General features: G+C 38.5%; 1 protein-coding gene across 18 annotated transcripts in view; it reads left to right on the top strand.

Annotated features, from left to right (window-relative positions):
- Positions 1–638: 638 nt before the first annotated feature.
- PUM1 (pumilio RNA binding family member 1) overlaps positions 639–24007 on the top strand; it is a 122898-nt gene continuing 99529 nt past the window's right edge. For 17 of the 18 annotated variants that reach the window (XM_043909531.1, XM_043909530.1, XM_043909529.1 and 14 more), the window contains exons 1-2: positions 639–763; positions 4813–5186. In XM_043909531.1, the coding sequence (XP_043765466.1) occupies positions 4824–5186 (363 nt within the window). In that variant the 5' untranslated portion in view covers positions 639–763; positions 4813–4823. The remainder of the gene's footprint in view (positions 764–4812; positions 5187–24007) is intronic. The other variant, XM_043909521.1, reaches the window with a different exon arrangement.

The following is a 24007-nucleotide window of genomic DNA, read 5'->3' as shown; positions in this document are numbered from 1 at the left end:
CAATCTTTCCTGGCATTAGGGTCTTTCCCAAACTCCCGCAAATTCTTTATCGGGCCTGTTTACCAGTCTCAGGCACTGTACTAAGCATTTCACATTATTAAATGGACTACTAAACCATATTATTCACTAATCCTCAGGGCAATGCTGTTAAGTAGCAGTTTTCATTTTCCTCTGAATTTTTCAAATGGGGCAACGTAGGCAGGAAGATTAAATAATGCCAGAGCCAGAAAGCTGCGGCAACGGAGTTTGAACCCAGCACCTCTCGGGCCAGAGTCTTGGAGTAAGCGTCCATTAACCCTGGAGGCGAAGTTGGGAGAGCGCCGGGGTGGATGGCGCCTCGGCTGAGGTCACTGCTTGGACCCCGCGCGCCCAGATCCGTGCGGTGCTGGGCCAAGATCCGTGCACCCTGGGCGCTCCAGTGCCTGCCCGCGGGACTCCGCCTTCTGTCCGCCGCGGCGACGCACGCCAGTCTTGCGGTAGGGAACTCGCGCGCGCAGCGGTTGTGTTGCCAGCGAGTTTCCCAAGTTCACACAGGCCCCGGGTTGGCATGGCAACCAGGCAACCTGTTCCAGAGCAGCCTGCCTTCTCCGCACATGCAGCTGCCACCGCCGGAGCCGGGGCCCGAGCCTATCCCATGATGCACCGCGCCAGCCCAGTCCCCAGTGGGCCGCCATGTTGTCGGAGTGAAAGGTAAGGGGGAGCGAGAGCGCCGGAGAGAGAAGATCGGGGGGCTGAAATCCATCTTCATCCTACCGCTCCGCCCGTGAGTATCCGCACCCCGCTAGCCCCAAACGCTGCTCCGGACCCCCAGCGAGCAGATTGTCCCTTTGTATTGGTGTTTGAGAGCAGTTGCGGGGGTGAGAAGGGCTTTGGAAAAGCCGCCGGGGCCCTGGCTGAGGCTTCTCACTCGCTGTTCCTCGTACATGTTTTGGAGTCAGCAGCAAGGCCCCTATTGTTATCAAAGGAGGGAGGGGGTGGGGAGCGGGGTCGAAGCGAGGAAAATGCCGGGGGTTTAGGCCCGGGCCCTGGGCATAGATGTGCCTCTACATTTCTGCTTGGCCCCCTTGGGGCCCCTGAAGATTGATGTTGCCATTCGGGTTGCTTTTTTGATGGGTTTACGAAGCCAGAGTCTTGTGTGTGGCCATGAAGTGTAATTCTGTACCACCCTGGATTTCTTCGACTTCTTGAGCTTCCGTGGCTGCGCCGAAGCAGGAGGAACAATAAATCGCTTTAGAAGCAGCCGTGGCCCTTGTCTGCAGGCGAGATCCACCATGGGGGAACTTTGCGAGCCTTAAATGTGGAGAAGTAGGCGATCAGGAAGTTTCAGATCGCTTTTTAGGTTCCTGAGTACTTGTGGCCTTTTGTTTCCGTGAGAGCTTGTTTTTGGTGGGTTCTTCCTCTTTGAGCCTGTCTGTATTGGTGCGTGTCTGTCTTAACTCAAAGAGAGGTTCGTGCATCTGTAGTAGATAAACAGATACACGATACTAGATAGTTTTAGTCCTCACGGACGTTCTTGATAAACATAAATCGTTTGTTAATACTTGTCAGTACCACTCCCACGTCTAGTGAGGAATACGCTCGCGTAACTCCCCTCCACCACTATATGCCCCCCTCCCCCACAACATTACCAGGAAAGGTTTTATCCTTCCCATAACTTGATAAGTTGTTACTCTTCGTTGTCCAATTGAGAAAACACTGTTCTTAGTTGTCTGTAATAATTCGTTCACTTCCTACTCTGCCAGCGATTAAGAATGGGGTTTTATGAAGCTTTTGGGGGGGTTCTATTTTTTAAAATCTGTTACTTCTGAAACCGTAGGTTTGTAGTTTTAGCGTTTTGTTTGTTTTATGAAAAACACATCAAGACTCACCGAAACAGAGGTGGCTCCCAATGCAGCTTTAATAAGCAAAATAAACATTTTGACCCATTGCTAGTTTTAACTTTACAAAAAACACTCTTGGGGGCTCTTGATTCTTTATCTGGATTTTTGGGAAGTACACACTGGATTTTGAACTTTTCCTTTTGCCTTAGCCCCAAATGGATTCGTTTTGTTCAAGGCCACGGCTTTTTGAAGTTGTGTTTGAAGTTCAGTTTGGGTTTAGATGAACTGCTTTAAAATAAATTTATGACCACAGAATTTTTTTTTTCCCCAGTGTGGTAAAAATAAACACCTTTTAAACCACAAAGCATTTTGTAAATAAAAGGTGAGCGGTGGATAGATTAGATCATGTTCCTTTGTTTGAAATAAAACCTGTTAGTGATATTAAAAACAAGACTAAAGAAAAATAACAACTTTGGTGAAAACAGTTTGAAAACTATGGAAGAGTAACTAGAATTCAGAACTTTTTTTAGTTGCTTACAAATACTTTTTTAATGTATCATTTGGAGAAAAAAGTCACATTTCAAGTTCTTCACATAAGTTTTTAGTGGGTTTGAGAGTTCTTTAAAAGGCATCAGCAATTTAAATGTTTTTGAATATTTAAGTGACTGATTTCTTAATTTTTATGCTGATAGTTTCCAAGATACTTCAAAATTATCCAAGACACTTGTTAATTGCTTAGGTATTTGCTCACTTTCAAAATGTCCCTTCTGCCAGGTTTTCTCTTGTTTGAGAAACTGCCTTGCCTCATTAGGTAAAGCAGGAAGTCTCAGGGCGTACAGATAGCTTTACAAAAGCCAATTGTTTTGTTTGAACATTTTCATAGGAACTCTCCCGCTACCTCCATACCATTGCCTTTAGAGAATGAAGTTGTGGTCGGTGTATTTCAATGGTGAATACCTTTTTCATATGTAAGTTCTTCGTTAGATAAGTGTTATGGCAAATCTTATTTCAGAAAAGATTGTATTTGCTATTTTAGGAATCCTCTTAGGGACTGGAGTTCTATTGCTTTAACTGGTGGTGACTGAATTCCCAGGGCCTCAGCATGTGACTTTAAATTTACTAACTTTTATATGTATTATTTTGATTAAAAAGCATTTGTGAGTCATAAAGGAAGGATCTCTTCCATTTTCTAGATGAGGAAACAGGCTCAGGGAAGTTGTAGTTTAGTGGTAAAATTTTAGTTTTGGGACTCCTGGTTAGCTCTACAACGCAGACTATTAGACTGATAGTCCCTTGTGGAATAGAATGGGACTGGCTACTGTTGGTAATGAGAGGGCAGTGAGTTCTTTTGAAAATCAAAGAGAAAGGCATTAGGCTGGTTAGGACTGTGCTAGTACCGATGGTAAACTATGACTTTCTGATTTTCGTGTTTAAGCGTGAACATGACTGTTGATGAAAGCAGAAACTGCAGTTTAGAAAGCTGGATTACTCCAGTTAAGGTTCTGATGGATTGGAATTGTTAACTGAAACTATGCATTTCCAAATTCGGCTTTGAAAAATATTAAAAATTCCGGTGTCTTTTAAAATATGAATTAGTTGTGAGAAGCAAATGCTTCTTTATCAGGATGTTTATTCTATAAAGAGAAATAATTTAAAAGATTTCTTATAAATCTTGTGAGTCTGTTTATGGATTGTCACAGTAGGGCTAAAGGGAGATATGGCATTTGTAATGGACTGTTAGGGTGATAGCTTGAAATTAGATTCTAGTGGCTGTGGACAGGTGTGTTCTAGTTGCTAACTGATAATTATTTTGAAGCACTTTTTTTTTAAAGCACCTATAGGCTGACAACTTGTATGTTTTGTACAAATGTAAATTTTGATTTTAAGAAAACTTGAAAGTGGTGTTTTATAGTAACATTTTGGAGGTTTTTGGTTGATCCTTCTAGAGAAGAATAGCAGATGCAAGCGAGAGCAATAGTACCTGGTTTGGTTTACTGGGGTGTGGTAGCAAGGGGTTTATAGAAAGAGCTAGTTTTGGATGTGTACAGATTTGGATTTGAATCCCTTTTCTACAGCTCAGTCGTTGAATGGCCTTGGGCACATCACATAACTTTTCCTCTATACGTTAGTGTTTTTATCTGTAAAACAGGAGTGACTAGGAAATGTCTGCAGTATATTTGCCGTACAGTTATTATTGTTTTGAAGCATTTCTTTTTTTTCTTTCTTTCTTTTTTTTTTTTTTACAGTGAGACTTTCTACACAAGGGGAGTGAATTTAGTTTGTCTCTGTAGGAGTCAGAATTTTAGTAGAAAGATGATGTGATTATAGTTATAATTGTAAGTTATTGGTAAAAATTTAGAGTTTATCTTTCCCATGTGCAGCAGCTGAAAAGTTTCAGGCTAAGAACATTCTGTTGCTGTCCTTACTTAGTCAGGGGGCCTTATTGTTTTTTTCAGAGAGTATCTTTCGAATACGTCAGACATTTTAAAGGATCTTTTCAAGTTTCGACACTGAGTCATTGCTAATTATATATGGGGTTTGGATTTTTGTTTGGTTTATTAGTATATGTCTGCTCCAGCTGTAAAGGGATATTTTGTAAAACTCTTATTCATTTAAAAAGTATCTGCTACAGTTGGCTTAAGGTGTAAATAAGTTAGATAGAGGAGTTGTTAAAGTCTAATTCCATACTGTTAACCTTTGGTACCAACATAAGTTTCCCTGAAGTTGCCGTATTGAGTCCTGATCTCAATTTCTTGTCAGTGCCTGTCACCTACTACAGTTATTTCCATACACACACTCTTGGCAACTTCAAAATAGAGGTTTCAATTTAGAAAATTGTGTATATGTCATGAAACATTTAGCTGCTTGGTAGAAATTATTTTAGATGATAGATTGCAAAAGCCAGGGGGCTCCCATTTTTATCTTGGTGCATATATCAAGTTATGTTTTAAGAAATGCAAATTGTAAACATTTGTAACCTGTTTGTCCTTAGGTGTTGGTGGAATGAGCGTTGCATGTGTCTTGAAGAGAAAAGCAGTGCTTTGGCAGGACTCTTTCAGCCCCCACCTGAAACATCACCCTCAAGAACCAGCTAATCCCAACATGCCTGTTGTTTTGACATCTGGAACAGGGTCGCAAGCGCAGCCACAACCAGCTGCAAATCAGGCTCTTGCAGCTGGGACACACTCCAGCCCTGTCCCAGGATCCATAGGAGTTGCAGGCCGTTCCCAGGACGACGCTATGGTGGACTACTTCTTTCAGAGGCAGCATGGTGAGCAGCTTGGGGGAGGAGGAAGTGGTGGAGGCGGCTATAATAATAGCAAACATCGATGGCCTACTGGGGATAACATTCATGCAGAACATCAGGTAAAAAAAGTTCACTATTTCAGTTTTGAAACTCTTTTTATAATCACTGTCCACTTAGGATGTCTGCTTTCAGTGAATGTCTTTAAGAAAGCCTAAATTGCTAATGATTTCATTTGGTCTAAACTAAGCAGTCACTTGTTTTAAAGGATGATTGTTGTTATGTTGTCACTGAGTTATCTATCGTTCTGGTGGTGCTAAAGAGCAAATGACCAATTCATTAAAAAAGAAAAAAAAAGACTTAAACTTGTTCTAATGTGCATGTTCCTTTTCTGAGTATACTTTTTAAACAAAGAATACTTTTTTCATTTTAGCATAGAATCTTTTAAGATCTATTCGAGCTGTTTATAGGCTAAATACATATTTTAGAGCCGTTCCTGTTGGGTTATTGGTGACTTTTGTGTTTAAAATATTATAGTTGGAAGCAGAAGGAAGTTGATACAAAAAAATCAGCTGCTGAAGTGAAATTTGACATGGAACTGATATATCTAATGTTTTGTGTTAGAAAGGAGTGGTTGCAGCTTTTAGGTTTTAACCATTTTTGTCCTCTTGTAAATGCTTGTTTTGTTTGGTGAATTTTAACATGCTTGCTTTTACTAACCAAAACTATAGCTGGAATCACAGCATATTTTACTGAGAAGAGAGTTTAGCCTGATGCTTGTTTCCTAACTTCTTGATAGTGATGAAAGGGTTAGAATGTTTTCATCTGGTTATTCTTTGAAACAGGGTATAGGTTGAATTTGCAAAAGTTTTATTTTGCCAATGTCTGAGTACTGACTAGCAGAAAGAATTGATGTCTTTCATGACGGGCTCTCTTGCTTCTGTTCTTCAGAAATAAATTAGGCACGAGCGCACTCAGTTGTGCTTCCCCTTGACCTTTCCAGACAGCCGGTGTACCACAGTTGTTTACCATACTAGAAATGAGGAGGTGGAATCTTGTTGGTTAACAAATTACTGAGCATGTTGTTCGCAGGTCTTTGGTTTAGTGGAACAGTTATCAGTATCAGTGCTACTTCATTAACATCTATTATGTGTAGGTAAGCAATACTAAGAAAAAAAATGAGGTGTAGGAGGCTTCTTCTTGGGCACTTAGTACATTTTTTATTATGTATCTATTACTTAAGGTACTTTGTTTCCTGTTTGCTTAAATCTTGGAGGTGGAGATCAAATTTTATCCATCTCAATATCCCAGTTCCTAGATCCTAGAATTTGGCATATGGTAGAGTTTCAGAAGAAAGTTATTGAATGCATGAACTCCTAATCCTATGGCTTTAAAATAAAGCTGGGGGAAAAAGGACATTGTCACAAAGATAAGGACCTTGAGTGCCAGGCTAAGGTTTAATTCACTAGGCAGCAGGGTTTTTAGTGTGTATGGAGTGGTTTTTATACAGTAGTGTTTTGGGAAGGTTGAGTTGGCAGTAAGAGATTGGAGTGGATAAGAGCTGACACTAGATTAGTACTCTGATAGCCCTGGTGTGAGCAGTGGAAGAGATGGGATAAGACTGAGAAATGCATAGAATTTGGTGATTGAATTTGAAAGTTTAGGTCCCTGGGAAAATGGAGTAATAGAGGAAAAGGAATATAGAGGGGAATCTGGTTTGGGGACAAGGTAATTAAGTTCCGTAGAACACGTGTTGAATTTGAGTTATAGGTAGCTGTGTGTGTAGGGTGAAACCAAGGTAGGAGGTGGTTAATTTGGATGGTATCTGTCTAGGGAGCAAAGGTGGAATGCCTGTAATTTTTGCCTTGTTTGGTTAAACATTATTTAAAAATCATGACCATTGGTTTTTAAAGTATATATTATAATTTATATTATAGATCTGTAAAATCCTGTGTTGGCTTTCCTAACGATGGACTGATGGATAAAATCTCAAAGAAGAATTAAGGTGCTTGTTTTGTACTTTGCTAGGTGGGCAAGTCAAACTCTGGGTCAGCCCTTGGCAGAGCTTCAAGATCTAAAATCTGGCTGTGGAGGGGAGGGAGAAACTCTAGTTGTGCTGTGCTGTGAAGACATACTCTGGACTCTAGGGCTGAGCCCTATCGTATGGAATCACATCTGACTTTCTGACCAGTTTTATCCAGGTCAGTTAGCAAATCGGTGTTAATGTTAAATGGCAAAACCTGTTCCACACCTAGGGGGGCCTAAACCAATGACTCAACTTGGACTTGGCATTTATCACCCGCATTTCTGTTGGTCTGGGTACATGGTATGATGAGCAGCATTCGGAAACTGCATTAGGTAGTTGCTGTGTTGCAGTGTGGACCACCCACATATTACCTCTCCTGTAGTCATTAGAGTTATTGTAACTTGGTGGTTTTGGTGTTGACTGAGTGAGGGAAGACCATAAAGTAAAGCAGTGAGTTTCAGAGCTTAGCTGTTCTGCTAGAAATACATGGCAGTAGATAGTGACCACTTGGACAAGAAGCAGTGATGAGTGTAATATAATTTAAGAGTTGGGGCGTAGCTCTGTTGCAAAGAATTGCTGCCCTCATGTCTGATCTGTCAGGTGGAACTGCAAAAGAAGTTGAGAATCTTATGTTTTAGGCACTGGACTAAAGTATTTCCTATATTTAATCCTCAGAACAATCTTATGAAGGAGGTAAAATCCTTTATTGAGAAGTGAGAAACTGAAGCTTAGTTCCCAGGTAGACTCTGGTTTTGAAATCAGGTGTTTGTGATCCTAATGCCCATGCTCTTTCTGTATTTCTGCCTCCCTGGGAATATTTCTAGCCCTAGAACCTAAACCAAACCAGAGCAACACATTCTAAGATCAAAGAATTACTTGGCCATAATTTATTTGAATTTTCAGAGATAAATTTGATAACAAGGAGATGAATACAAATAATGTTGGCTTCCCTCCCCACCCCCATCGGTAATGCTAAAGTACTTTTTTTTTTTTAAACTACTTACATATGTGTATTCTATGTAGAAATTGTAGGAGTCTGTTGAGACAGAGTGACTCAATATAAAGTGATTCTGCTGCTAGCACATTCTGCCATTCCAGTGGGTCATTACTGTTTGTGGGCCTATTTCCCCTTCTTCTTCTTTTTTTTTTAAGACTTTTTGCATAACGGAACAAATTTTAAGATCAGATTGGCAGAATGCTTTCATCAGTGAGCTGGTGAAGTAAAGAATATCACAGGCTGTGATGCCAGCCAGCAGTATTGGAGGGAAGTGCCAGGTATTAGGCCAGTTATTTTATTTTATATCCATTTCTCTTATTATTACTCCCATTTATGAGCAGTCACTTTTTTATACTTAATTTTTTTTTAACCTTTGAAATTAGGATTTTTTTGCCTTATGTAGAAATTCTCTTAGTGTCTGGGTTCCATCTTTTTTTTCTTTTTTTTTTTGGCCATGCCACTTGGCATGTGGGATCTTGGTTCCCTGACCAGGGATCAAACCTCTCCCCTGCAGTGGAACCACACAGTCCTAACCACTGGACCGCCAGGGAATTCCCCTGAATTCCATCTTTTAATAATGCCCTCTTTAACTTGTGTCTGAATACATGTGACTTTTCAAAAAAATATTTTAAGTTTTGTTTTCTAACTGAAACTTGATTATTTGCATGACGCCCCTTTAAATAAAAGTTTAAAAACTTACAGCTTGAGAACTTGTGTTAAGTTAATATGGAGTACTTTAAAAATCTTGCAAGCTGAGATATTTAAAATTAAATTTAGGAACTATAATATTTTGAGGTGAGGAATGGTATTCAGATTTGTTTATATGTTTATTTTAAAAAGTTGTAGTGTGCAAACTCTTTATGTTTTTTCTGTATTTCTCTTTTACCTTAAGAATATAAACAGTAAATATCACTTGTTTTTTTGACATTTATTTCTGATTTTTTAATTTTGGCTGCACTGGATCTTCCTTGTGGTGCATGGGCTCAGTTGCCCTACAGTATGTGGGATCGCAGTTCACCGAACTGGTATCAAACTCGCCTTCCCCGCATTGAAGGGCAGATTCTTAACCACTGGACCACCAGGGAAGTCCCGAGTATCCCTTGTTTTAATACATAATATTATTGTATTTGGTATAGTTAGAAACTTCAGAGCCCTCATTTTTGGGTCTGATTGAGGTCTTTGGGAGGGGAGTGAGGGAAAGAAGTACTGTGAATTTTTTTTTTCTTTTTTGACCTGTAAAATTTACTCATAGTAAACAAGACAGTGGATATGGATCAAGATATTATAAAATACTAAAGAGGATTCCCTGATGGTCCAGTGGTTAGGACTTGGCACTTTCAGTGTCAGGGGTCAAGGTTCAGTTCTTGCTTGGGAAACTAAGATTCTGCAAGCTGCCTGGGCACTGCCAACAAAACAAAAAAATCCCATGAAAACACATCTCACTAAGTAAATAATACTATTTAAAAATGTTGACTACAAAAATTTGCATACTTATTTTAATAACAAGTTTTATAACTAGATCTTTCTTTCCTGAATAGTATTAAAGGTTTCACCATTCAAAGCCCAGCCTCAAGTCTTTGACTTTTTGTAATTGTTTTATTCTCTCATTGTGAAATCTGTTTTCTCTGTAAACTGTTGTGAGATAAAGCGGGTGATGAAATAGGGAAAAAATTTTTAAGGTTGATCAATTGAACTGTGGCCTCTGTACTGGATTTTAAGGGGGCAGAGATAGGTAGAAAGCTCTGCTTTTTGAGAAAGGAAATTTAGAGGACAACTCAAGTTTTCTTGCTTTTGTTAGTAGTCTTTTGGCACTGGGATGTGTCAGTATCCACCCACAGGAGATTGGCAGCCGTGGGAGATAATTCTAGACAGCCAAAGAGAATTCAGTGGCTGAATCTTGTGGGAGATAATTCTAGATAGCCAGGCAGAATTCAGTGGATAAATCTTCTTGTTGACTCTGTACCAACTCCCCCCACTCTTTTTTTCACTTGGTATTGCCATTTTCTAGTTGTATCCTTACATCTACCCCATTAATCTCCAGTGGCTATGAGTTAATTCTTACACTATATAATTAATAAATACTATGTTAAATTGGGAGGGAGCCCAAGTATTTTCATACTGGAAGTCTCCTCATTACCTGCATATCCTTTTATGTTGTCCCTGCTCTTTGACTTCGTTAGACCATGTGTCTCTTGTCTTTCTGGGTAGATGGCTTAGATGCCTCAGCATTTGGGCCAGTGGCACTTAGTTAACATGCGTTAAAGTTGCTTTCATATTTTTCAGTGTTTTCTCTTTCATTGTACTCTTGGAGCCTTTTTCATTGTATTTGGAGTTCACAGAGACTTAAAATATTTTATATTTAGTCGAAAGGATCATCAGCGGGCTTTCTTTGACTGTAACTTCAAGAATTATTTTCCAGTGTTAAGGATTAGATTCCAGTGTATAAAAAGTATACATTCAGATTCCCTTCTCGGGCTTCCCTGGTGGCTCAGTGGTAAACAATTCGCCTGCTAGTGCAGGAGACATGGGTTCGATCCCTGATCCGGGAAGATCCCGAATGCCGAGCAGCTAAGCCCCAGCACCCACAAATACTGAGCCTGTGCTCTAAAGCCTGCTAGCCGCAACTACTAAAGCCCCCACCCCCGAGAGCCCGTCTTTGGCAACAAGAGACGCTAAGATGATGCTAGCATCGCAACTAGAGTGTAGCCACGGCTTGCTGCAACTAGAGAAAAGCCCTCAGCAATAGAGACCCAGCAGAACCAAAAATAAATAAATAAATAAAATTGGAAGAAAAAAAAAAAAAGAAGATACCTTCAGATTCCCTTCTCTAATGCCGTGTGGTACTTGATTGTATGTGCCTCCTAGGTGGCACCTTGTAGAAGTTTATATCTTTGTTTTGTTTCAGAAGGTTTTTGTTGTGGAATTGGGGAAAAAATACGACAGGTGGTAATGAGACTTTGTTCAGTTGCTTAGTGGTGTCTGACTCTTTGTAACCCCACGGACTGCAGCAGGCCAGGCCTCTGTCCTTCACTATCTCCTGGAGTTTGCTCAGACTCATGTCCATTGAGCCAGTGATGCCGTCCGACCATCTCATCCTCTGTCGTCCCCTTCTCCTGCCTTCAGTCTTTCCCAGCATCAGGGTCTTTTCCAGTGATTCAGCTCTTCGAATCAGGTGGCCAAAGTATTGGAGCTTCACTTTCAGCACCAGTCCTTCCAGTGAATATTCAGGGTTGATTTCCTTTAAGATTGACTGGTTTGATCTCCTTGCAGTCCAGGAGCCTCTCAAGAGTCTTCCCTAGCACCATCTTGAAAGCATCAGTTAGTTGGCACTCAGCCTTCTTTATGGTCCAACTCTTATATCTGTACTTGACTAGGTATATGAGATGTAGCAGTGGGAAAATAGGGTTATGTTAAGAAGATGAAGGAGGTAAATGTAGAATTTAGAAATACACAACAGAGTGGTGGGTTATAGAATTTGCTCTGAGTGCTCTAGTGGCCAAAGAAAAGAGGGAAATGGGATGAATCAGGAGATTCTTAGTAAGACAAAAACATAGTTACTTAGGAAGAGCTGTATTTCAGATTTCAGTTTGGTTGTGGTTGAAGTGCTTTGTAAACCATGAAATGATATAATAATGATACTGTTTTTCATTGCACCTCTCTGTATTTGGAGAAGATACACACATCTTTTGTGCATGTATCCATTTTCTCTTGGGCAACAGATTTTGCTTAATACTTTGTATATAGGCTGAGCCTGAGTATTTTGCAAAGAATACTTAAATTCTAGCTCTTGCTTAGAATCTATTCACTTTTGAGAAATGGCTTAACACTCATAGAGGAACATAGGACAATGCCAGTAAAGTAAGTGCTGAGGATAGAGTAAGAGGTTTTTTTTTTTTTTTGCCACTTTATTTTTTTAATTGAAGGATATTTGCTTTACAGAAATAAATTTTGTGGTTTTCTGTCATACATCAACAAGCATCAGCGATAGGTACACCCATGTTCCCTCCCTCCCAGGGTAAGAGTTTTTGTTGTTGTTGAGGGATATCTGACCCCTTCTTTCCTAATTTTCACGTTCACTTTCTGTATCTTCTAGATGTAGGTAAAGAGCTGTAAATGGGAGTGTGGTTTCAGCTTAGTAGAATGCCTCTACCTTTTTGCTCCCTACTGTGAATATTGTGAGAAGTGGTGGTCAGTGATTGGCAACAGGTTGGGTGAATTTAATATTTGGGAATTTGATTGAAGAACTTAGGCTGAAGGGTATACATGGCATTGGTGATAAAACCTGAAGTTGAAGAGGAATGTTCATATTTTTTTCTGTAATATTTTTTGAGAATTGTTTTTCAGTTGCTATATTAATAATTTCAGAAGATTCAGCAGATGCAAAGTTGTGTTTTTTCTTGTTCAGTTAAGTGTTCTTTTATGGTTAAAATATCTTAGTGTTTTTGAAAATCACATTAGGAAAACTTTTAGATTTGTGGAATTTGGGGGCCCTAACAATTTTTTATAATTGCTTTATTGGTATATAATTCATCCATTTAAACTGTGCAATTCAGTCGTTTTTAGTATATTCACAGAGTTGTGCAGCCATCACCACAGTCAGTTTTAGAACATTTTCATTATCCCTCACAGTCTGTACCAGTAGCAGTCACTCTAGCCTTAAGCACCCACCAGTCTACTTTCTGTGTCTATGCATTTGTCTCATTGCAGATAATAAATGGAGTCATCCGATATGTGGTCCTTTCTGATTGGCTTAGCGTAATTTAGTACTTAATGTAATTTTTAATTGATTTTTTTTTCTTAAATTTTTCTGTGGCTGCTCTGTGTGGCACTCAGGATCTTAGTTCCCTGACCAAGGTTTGAACCTGTGCCCCTTGCATTGGGAGTGCAGAGCCTTAACCACTGGACTGCCAGCAGAGTGTTTTAAAGGTTCATCTGTCTTGTAGCATGGATCAGTACCTCATTCCTTTTTACTGCTGAATAATAGTCCGTTATATAATAGATATATACCATATTTTGTTTATCCATTTATCAGTTGACAGACCTTTGGGTTTCTACGTTTTGGCTATTAGGAACAGTCCTGCTTGTAACATTCGTGTATAAGTTTCTGTCGATATATGCTTTCAATTCTTTTGGGTACCTAATAATTTTTAAAGGCACATAAGTCTAATATACAGACAAAAGTAATGAAAGTATCTTCACTGATGTCAGTGCTTTTTAGAAATAGTTTGGAGGTTAGTTTATCTACAACTTTATACCATGAATTTGGAATTTTTCCAAGTGAAAAGTTTTACTGGAGTTAACGACAACTTTCTTCTTTATCTGTGAAGAAAGTATTTTCAGGTTAATAGCATAAATAAACTTGTTTATAACCCTGGGAAGCGGAATGCTTAAATTAGAAAGAGCAGGTGTTTTTAGGGAGCTCTGCTCTCTAGATGTCATTAATATACAGTTAATTGATCTGCTAATGACAAATAATTTTTCTTTATTAAAGTTACCGTAAGGTCTTTTAATAAGGGAATGGTTCATTAATTTAATTCTGGTTGTTGTATGTGTTTAAAGGCACTATATCTGTTGTTAATTAAAAAAATGTTCTTTATAATTTGCTAAGAATTTATTGATTCAGATTGTTCCTTTTTTCACAATTGGACACATTAGGAAGATACTGCTTATACAGGTCAGAAGCCTTATAGTAAAGTACAAAACAGTGAAATTAATATATCGTTCTTTCTCCAGAGAATGAAGGGGAGGAAGGAAGGGAGGAAGGAATTGTTGGTATCTATATTGAAATGAGTGTTAAGATGGGGCTGTTGGGTGTTTGGGTGACAAAAACAAACCAGGTGAGAATAATTTTATAGTAGATATGGTTCCTTCACTTACTAACTTATTATCTAGAAAATAGACCTTAAGCTGTATATATCCATTAAGAGTGACATACGTGGAAAAAGGACTGGGAGGACATACGGGAAAATACTAATTTTATTTATGTGGGTGGGGAGATTATAGGTAATTTGGTTTCGTCTTGTACATTTTTAATTTTCACAGAATTTCAAACTGAATTTTTTTGTTTTGGCCTTGCTTTGTGGATTGTAGGATTTTAGTTACCCAACCAAGGATTGAACCTAGGCCCACAGCTGTAAAAGTGCCTAGTCCTAACCACTGGACTGCCAGGGAACTTAGACCCTGAAATTTTTATGTTAAGAAGAGAAAAAGGACAAATTTCAAACCTTTTGTTAAGAGTTTGGTTTACTATACTGACTGAAAGCCGAATTGGTGAATTGATACATTTCCAGTGGAATTTTGGTGTTGGAAAAGATCTTAGAAACCATTTAACTCCACTCCCCCCCCCCCCCCCCCAATCAGTGCGGTGGTTTCCTTTACATTAATTATCTCTGTTTTAATTAAAAAGAATGTTAGTGGGTGTGTTGTGCTGAGGTTGTTAGGATAGATTGAGTGTATCCAGTGAGATTTAGAGGTATTTTTATTTTGGTATTTAGTACCTTTCTGTACCTATAAGTTTTATTGACATGTCTGCATATGCTGTGTGCCAGAACCATTCTAGTCTTTTTACATATGATGGGAAGACCCTGTAAATCTGTATCATTTTTTATTATTTCTGTTTTATGGATGAGGAAATTCAGGGTCAGAAAAATGAGATGCGATTTTTTAAGGTCTCATAGAAGACATGTATTTAAGGTGATTAGCTTGTGCTCTTTCCACTAGATCAATCTGTTTGGAGACTCTACTGTTGTGCATCATGGATTGAGTAGTCAGCTTATCCATCTCTCTCACACACACACATGCACACACGCCTTTTTTACACATTTTCACACATTTTAAGTCCTACTTGTTGCTTACATAATTTAGGGACACCAGTACATATTTAGTTTGCATGTTTAATTATAGGAGCCCAGTACTTGATGCATAATAGGTGCTCAGTGGGCTTCTCTGATAGCTCTGTTGGTAAAGAATCCGCCTGCAATGCAGTAGACCCCAGTTTGATTCCGGGTCTGGAAGATCCCCGGAGAAGGGATAGGTCACCCAACTCCAGTATTCTTGGGCTTCCCTTGTGGCTTAGCTGGTAAAGAATCTGCCTGCAGTGTGGGAGACCTGGGTTTCATCCCTGGGTTGGGAAGATCCCCTGGAGAAGGGAAAGGCTACACACTCCAGTATTCTGGCCTGGAGAATTCCATGGATTATGCAGTTCATGGGGTCTCAAAGAGTCAGATGGGACTGTGCGACTTTCACTTTCACTTTTCACTTCAGATGCTCAGTGAATGGCCTGTTCAAACAGGTGACGTTCAAAACTGAACTCAAGTGATTTCATTCCCTGTATCTTGTTTCTATGTATGGTATCTCTGTTACAGGCAACCCAAGAACCTTAGATTCTTGCCTCCTGCCTCAGACAATTCCAAGGTTATATTTATATTGCTGTGTTTGATCTGCTCATATTTCTTGCCTGAACATATAATAATAGTCTTCTAACTGGTTTTCTGTACCCTTCTCCCTTTTTTCTTCCTTCTGGCTATTTTCTTTGCTGCTGCCAAATTGTTATTTCTAAAGACACAAATCTGCTTTTGTCTCTTCCTTGCCAGGACTTCCCAGGTGGTGCTAGTGGTAAAGAACCCATTTGCTAATCCAGGAGACTTGGAGTTGATCCCTGGGTTGGAAAGATACCCTGGAGGAGGGCATGGCAACCCACTCCAGTGTTCTTGCCTTGAGAATCCTATGGACAGAGGAGCCTGGCGGGCTACAATCCATGGGGTGGCAAAGAGTCAGACATGATTGAAGTGACTCAGCAGGCATGCATGCTTCCTCACCTAAATTTTGTTTTTGGCTTTTCCAGTTGCTTTTAGGTTAATTAACTTTCAAGCTTCTCAGGATAGCACAGTGTACACTCTTTGTGTTTTGAGCTAATTTACCTCTCCAGGCTTTATTCAGCTTTACTGAAGTACTATAACTTTCTGAACATACATGCTGTTTTTATAGTTTGTGCAATTGCTCAACATAGTTGTGCTATTTTTATTGATGTGGTTTTCTCTGCTTGGAGTCCCCTTCCTTCCTCATCCACCTAGCCACTTGTCTCATCTTCAACTAAAGTATTTTTATCTCTGATAAACCTTCCCCTTATCTCTTTCCTTATAGGTTGTGTCCCCTTTTGGTGCTGTCATCATTTGGTACACGTCTTACTAAAGCATTCGGCTCCAAATATTCAATTGGAGTTGAATATTTACTTTTTCCTTCACCATTGGGTGCTAGTAATCCGTATCAGAACAGATGCTTGGGCTTAAGTCCAAACCCACTGAATCAAAATATCCAGTGATGAGATGGAGTTTATATATTTTTAAAAAAAGCACTCCCTGGTTATCTTTATGTACAGCTCGGTTAAGAACCGCTGTGATGTTTCTTCTTGAAGAATCTTTCAGCCTTATATCTCCAGCCCCTGGCAAATAGCGTGTATCTCATGAATGATGAGTAAATACATTATGTCATCAGGGCTTATTGAAGAGACTTAGACTGATGAGAGTTTTATTTTGAAGAGTATTACGATACCATTTTGAATTGATAAGGTGTAAGGTGTAACAGAATGTAGGGTCTTGAATACTTGAGAGGCTTTTTGGCATGAAGCTAAGGAGTCAGTAAGCATTTATTGCAGAGTTGCATTAAAGAGCTCTTAAAGTAATTCCTATCAACTCTGGTTTTATGCTTTTTGGGGAGGAGTGGAGGGGGGTGGTTTAAAACCACATCAGAGCTAGGCAAACAGGAGGCTGTAGAAACAAGTTTTACTTTGCTTAATTTGTTAAACATTGAAACTTTTTGTTCACAGTCAACATTACATATTGGGAAATGGTACCATACTGTTTCAACCTAGTACATTTTCAAAGTTCATTCATGCTCTCATAAGTGAATATTATCTATTATTGTTTAAGGATAGTATCTTTATGAAGATAGAATGAAGGTTGTAATTTATCCCTGTATTGTCAGTGGTTAACTACTCAACACTTTCTGTTGTTATTTAGTTGCTAAGTCATGTCCAATTCTTTTATGACCCCATAGACTATAACTGTAGCTCTGCCAGGGTCCTCTGTCTATAGGATTTCCTAGGCAAGAACACTGGAGTGGGTTGCCATTTTCTTCTCAAGGGGATCAGGTTGGAACCTGTATCTCCTGCATTGGCGGGTGGATTCTTTTTCACTGAGCCACCAGGGAAGCTAGTGACTCATTTTTCTTGTTTGAAGCTTTTTAAGTTGCTGTTTGGGTTTTTAAGGTTTCTATTGGCAAATTAAGTATAAAGTGCAGTGTCAATATTAAATTGCGAATTATTTTCTTATGTTTTGGGTTTAGATTTTGTTCCAAAGTAGAATAGCTTTATTGAGATATAATTCACATACCATACAGTTCACCCATTTAAAATGTAGTAATCAGTGGTTTTCAGTATATTCAGAGTTGTACAACCGTCACTACATTCAAAGTGAATGTTTTCATCACCCACAAAAGAAAACCTGTGCCTTTATTACCAGTCACTTACCACCTTCCTCACCCACATACCTAGGCAATCACTAATCTACTTTGTCTAAAATGAAAACTTTTTTGATAGTACATGTTTGTTTTAAAAAATGTCAATAATCTGTTTTTCAGAGTTAACTACTTTTAACAGTTTGGTTATTTCCTTCCAAACTGTTTCTGCACGTATATAAACAGATACGTGGATGCGTTGTAGTTTTAAACCAAATGGGGTCAGTTGCACTCTCTGAATATATTATATTCTTTTGTGTGTCCAGGCACGCACACACTGCGTGATAGTCTTTTCCCCCTTTGATACATTTGTAGTCATCCTTTCAGGTCAGTAAATACCTCTACTTCTTTTTTAAGGGTCCCAAAGAGTCAAGACAGGACTGTGCTCAAGAATACTGGAATGGGTTGCCATTTCCTTCTCCAGGGTATCTTCTTGGCCCAGGGATTGAACCCCTGTCTCTTGTATCTCCTGAATTGGCAGGTGGATTCTTTACTTCTCTGTGTATTGAAGTATAGTAATTTAACTGTTTTATCCCAGTTTCGATTTTAGGTTGTTTTTAAACTTTTGACATTCTAAATAATGTCAACAATAGTAGTAAACTATTGTTTACTGTAGTAAACAATACTGCAGTTATATTTTTGTATTCCGGAGTCACTTCTTTAGAGTATATTCAGAGATGGGAAAGTAACAGATCAAACAGAAGAATGCATTTAATATTTTGATACATGTTTCTACATTGTTTTCCAGATAGACTGTAGCAATTTAAAATTTAGTGAACACCTTATGAGTCTTTGTCCACTTTTTTTTGGTAGTAATTTATTAAATTTATAAAAACTGTTTTTATGTCTTTCAACTATGTTTTGGGACTTCCCTGGTGGCTCGGACAGAAAAAAATCTGCCTGCAATGCAGACCTGGATTCGATCCCTGGGTTTGGGAAAGTCTCCTGGAGAAGGAAATGGCAACTCACTCCAGTATTCTCTCCTGTAGAATTCCACGGACAGGGGAGCCTGGTGGGCTACAGTCCATGGGGTTGCAAAGAATAGGATATGACTGAGCGACTAACACTTAACTGTGTTTATTGTCCTTTATGATTTCATTATCTGTTTGCTCTTAGATCATCCCTCACATAATCTGTGTTTTTTGTAATATTTTAGTAGTTATAGTTTTATATTTTCATCTTTAATTAATCTGGAGTTTCTGTGCATTGTGTAGGCAGGAATTAGTGATGTAATTTTACTTTCCTCAAATTGTCAATTACTAATTCTAGCACTATTTATTGCTTTGAAAGACCTCCTTTATAATAAATTCTCTTCCCATATATGCATCTGTTTTGATTCATTTGTTTTATTGATATGTTTATTCTTACTGTAGGGCTAGTTTTTATTTTTTAAAAAATAATCTTTGTTGAGGTATAACTGACATAAAATGCACACATTTAAAATGTATAATTTGTTAAGTTTTGAAATGTCAGAGTATTCAGCTGTGAAACCTTCATGACAATTAAGATAATGACTGTTCCCATCTTCTCCAAAAGTATTGTTGGCCCCTTGTAGTTCATCTCAGCAGCAACCAATGATCTGCTTTTTGCTTAAGTCTAGGCTTCTATTTGTTGTATTTTAGTGGCATTTGGAATGACATTAAAGCAATTTTTGTTATTTCTAGAATCACCCTCATATCCCATCCCCCAGAGTTTTGACTTGCAGTTCCATTTGCTTGAGTGCTTCTGTCTCTGATGTCTGTGAAAGTTGCTCATATACCTTCTTCCAGTCCTTTGTTTAAGTTACCTTCTCAGTGAAGCTTTTTGTGAACATTATTTAAATTGTAACTGTCTCCCTTCCCTGCTTTCATTTTCTCAATAGCCTTAATCCCCCATTTAGTAATTTGTTATCCCTACTTTCCAAAGTGTTTACAGTGAGGATTTACTGTTCTTATAGTTCAAAATTTCCTAAAAGCCATCATTTTTAGTATAGGAAACAAAACACATGTTCTGATTTTTTAAAATCCCATTTCAAATGTTACTCTAAGGCACCCACAGTCTCCAAATTTAAACCTAATAAATTTATTACACCTAAAGTCCCTCTCAACTCTGAGAGGAAAAACTTCCACGGTTCATGATCTCACAGTAATGCAAATTACAGGGTAAGAAACTACAGGTAGTAGTTGTTCTGAAAAAGGAGCAGATGAAGGTTTACTATTTGTATAACATTAGGAAGAGTTCTGTAAACAAACAAACCATACAAAATACATACCAGTGTGTGTATTAAAAAGATTATTAAGTTCTGTCTCCTCATTTGTATTCTGTCTCTTGGCTGAGAGTCACTGATATTTTCATTAGTATATCTTTTTTTTTTAATCCAGAGGAGGTAGAAGTCTATTAAAATATTTTCTTCCACAGACACAGTTTTGGATTTATGTATTATGTTTTCCCTTAGGATCATGAAGTCCAGAGTGAGCTGTTTGATGTGCTTGGTAGCTGCCCTCTTTAATTATGTTGCTGTGATGTATTTGGATAGACTTACTCATTGAGAATTCCTATTCCCTTACGTGCTACAAACAATAGAATGATGAAACACAAGAGGAGTGAGGGTTAGCGACAAGACTGCTGAATGGAGAAAGATGTTTACTAGGCTCCCTGGCTGAAGACCTTTTAGATAGGGAGCTCTTATTTCCTGTGCCAACTATTTGTATTGTAAGAGAAACTGATTCTCTGAGAAATGTTTGATTAACAATATAGAATGCCTTTGTTATCACACTAGAGTTTATTCCCCTTACATCTAAATATATGAGCCAACTTTGCAGATATGTTAAAACGAGTCATTTCTTTTGGTGATGATTGTAATTTTGTTTCTCAGTATTATAAGTGAACTAAGGACTCTTTCCATGGCCTAATTTCATTCTGTGTATCCTAATGAACAGTGATTTAAAAATAAAAAATTTCCCGTCCCATTAAAAAGAATGACTTGTAGGTATTTTTGAGTTCTAAAAATCAATAAATGCTCATTGTAAATATTTCAGAAAGTATAGTTATAAAATCATAAAAATAAAAACCCCCAAGTAACAAACCAAAAACCAGCCAACCCTCATCTGTAATTCAGCCCTAAGAATCTTTTGTAATATGTCCATCTAATTTTTTTACTCAAAACCTAAAAAATGTTAATCATTTCTTTTCTCTAATAACAAGGATAATTGTTTCTTTTAAAAAATTTTTACTTGTTTGGCTGCGTCAGGTCTTCATTTTGGCATGCAGAGTCAGTAGTGCCAGTACCCGGGCTTAGTTGCTCCACAGTAGGATCTTAGCCCTTGATCAGGGATCAAATCTGATTCTCCAAGGTGGATTCTTAACCACTGGACCACCAAGGAAGCCCCTTATTGTCTGTTTCTTTTTGGGTGCACTGGGTCTTTGTTGAGGTGCAGAGGCTTCTCATTTCGATGACTTCTCTTGTTGCAGGTCTTGGGCTTTAGAGCTTGAAGGCTTTAGTAGTTGTGGCTCTCTGGCTCTAGGGCATGGGCTCAGAACTTGTGCGTGGGCTTAGTTGCTCTGTGGCATGTGGAATATCCCTGGACTAGGGATTGAACTCATGTCCCCTGCATTGGCAATCAGATTTTAACCACTGGACCACCAGGGAAGTCCCATCCTTGGGTTAATTCTGCTTGGGACTCTGAACTTCCTAGATTTGGTTAACTGTTTCCCTTCCCATGTTAGGGAAGGTTTCAGCTATTCTCTCTTCAAATATTTTCTTGGGTCCTTTCTCTCCCCTGGGATCCCTAAAATGAAAATGTTGGTGCATTTAATGTTGTCCCAGAGTTCTCTTAGGCTGTCTTCATTTCTTTTCCTTTGATCCATTCCACATCAGTGATTTCCATCATTCTGTCTTACAGGTCATTTATCCATTCTTCTGCCTCAGTTATTCATTATTGATTCCTCCTAGTGTATTTTTCATTTTAGTTATTGTATTGTTCATCTCTGTTTGTTCTTTAGTTCTTCTAGGTCCTTGGTAAACTTCTTGCATCTTCTCCATTCTTTTTCCAAGATCCTGGATTATCTTCACTATCATTATTCTGAAATTCTTTTTCTGGTATGTTGCCTATCTCTATTTAGCTGTTTTTCTGGGGCTTTATCTTGCTCCTTCATCTGGGACATGATCCTCTGCCTTTTTATGTTAACTTTCTATGATTCTGGTTTTCATTTCCAAGGCTGCAGAGCTGTAGTTCTTCTTCTGTTGTCTCCCTGGAGCCTCTTCATAGTCAGCTTGTACTTCCATTCCCAGCAACTGTTTTCTGTCCCTGTGGTTTTGCCTTTTCCAAAATGTCATACATGTACTGTAAATGTATGTAGCTCTTGAATCTGGTTTCTTTCACTTAAAGAAAGTTGCTCAGTTGTGTCTGACTCTTGTGACCCCGTGGACTACACAGTCCATGAAATTCTCCAGGCCAGAATACTGGAGAGGGTAACCATTCCTTTGTCCAGGGGATCTTCCCAACCCAGAGATTGAATCCAGGTCTCCTGCATTGCAGGTGGATTCTTTACCAGCTGAGTCACCAGGGAAGCCCAAGTAAGTATTCCTTCACTTAGCATACTACATTTGAGAACCTGTTTTGTGTTTAACAATAAATGGAGCCTTTTAACTAGTAGTTTACTATTAAAGAGGCTTCCATGGTGACTCAGTGGTAAAGAATCCACTTGCTCATGCAGGAGATGTGGGTTCCCCTGGGCTGGGAAGATCCCCTGCAGAAGGAAATCGCAACTCACTCCAGTATTCTTGTCTGGGAAACCCCAGGGACAGAGGAGCTAAGCGGGGTACAATTCATGAGGTTGCAAGAGTCAGACATGCTTTAGTGACTGAAACAACAACAAACAACAATATCATTAAATAGTTATATGGCAGTTTTATCCACTTTATGTGCTTGGTTGACTGGAGTGCTTGGTATGGTAATTGCTTGAAAGATGGCATGTGGGTGGTATATTTTTTTACCTCTTTTGTATATTGTATTCCTGTAGCCTTTATAAATGAAAGACAATTGTGTCAAGACATAAAATCTTTGGACTGTAGATAGTAGATCTTATTGACTTTGGCAGGTAGTGTTTTAGAGAACCAAGAGTAAATTCTGTTTTCCCCCCCTGCTGTGATACTTATAGAATTCTCCAACTTTAGGATAGTTTGGTCAGGATATGATTTTTGTGTACTCTGTGGGTGAGACATTTTGATTTGCATAGTTCTATAGCTTGAGGAAGGTTTCTTTGGTTATATGTTTGATTATTTTAGATTTTTCCTTTGGAATTATTTTAAGTTGCGTCTTCATTATTTCTTCATAGCAGTCATCTTTTTTTAATTTAATGAAATTTTGACTTAGTTATTTGTTGATTCCTGTAGTTGTTAAGAAATAATAGAGAGATCGTTTGTATACTTTTTTCTGTTTCCCCTAGTGGTAACATTTTACAGTATAACCTTTGCAGGTAACATTGTGTACACACTAGTTTATTGACATTGATAAAATCCATCCAGTCCTAGTCACATTTCTCCAGGGTTACTTGTACTCATTTGGGTGCATGTGTATGTGTATGTATGAAGTTCTATATAATTTTGCGATCTGCTGGGTTCATGTACTTACCACCACAAAATACTAAGTAGCTCTTAAAACAAGGAACCCTTGAGTAGCCCTTTTTAAATACACTCACCTTCCCTTTGCCAGGGGTGTAGGGGCCTCCCCCCAGCCACTATATATTCAGTCTTCCATTTCCACAATTTTGTCATTTCAAAAACGTCGTAGAAATGGAGTCATACTATATACAGCCTCTGAGGGCTAACCTTCATCGCTCTGCATAGTTTTCTGGAGCCTCATCCAGGGTGTTGCCTACAGTAGACTGTTCCTGTTTATTGCTGCACAGTGTGTGTGGTGTAGATGCACTTTAGATGTAGTTTCTTAACCTGTCGAAAGACATGAGGGTGAGTCCATTTTTTAATTATTATAAATAAAGCTGTGAACATTCATGTACAAATTTTTGTGTGAACATCAGAATGAAGTCCAGTTGCTGGGTAATACGGTAGTTCCATGTTTAGTCTTTTAAGAAGCTTCCAAGTTGTTTTCTAGACCAGTAATGTTGGAATAATCCAATTTTTCTGTACCCTCCTAGCATTTGGTGGTATTACTGGTTTTTATTTTAGCCACTCTGATACATATGTAATGATCTTTCATTGTGATTTTAATCTGTATTTACCTGATGACTAATGGTGTTCAATATATTTTCATGTGAGCAGCTATCTTTATTTTTTAATGTGATGTTTAATTCTTAGTTTTATATGATCTTAATTTTTAAGAAAAGTACTAAGTTCTGATTGCTAGTTTCTGTATGTTCCCTTTATCCAATAACATTTGTGGAAGTTCCATTTATAAATTTGATAAGAG

The sequence above is a fragment of the Cervus elaphus genome, chromosome 8 (assembly GCF_910594005.1).
Source record: "Cervus elaphus chromosome 8, mCerEla1.1, whole genome shotgun sequence".
In the NCBI taxonomy this organism is placed as follows: domain Eukaryota; kingdom Metazoa; phylum Chordata; class Mammalia; order Artiodactyla; family Cervidae; genus Cervus; species Cervus elaphus.
Note: the sequence above shows the minus strand (reverse complement) of the source record. Positions and strands in the feature narration are given on the sequence as shown.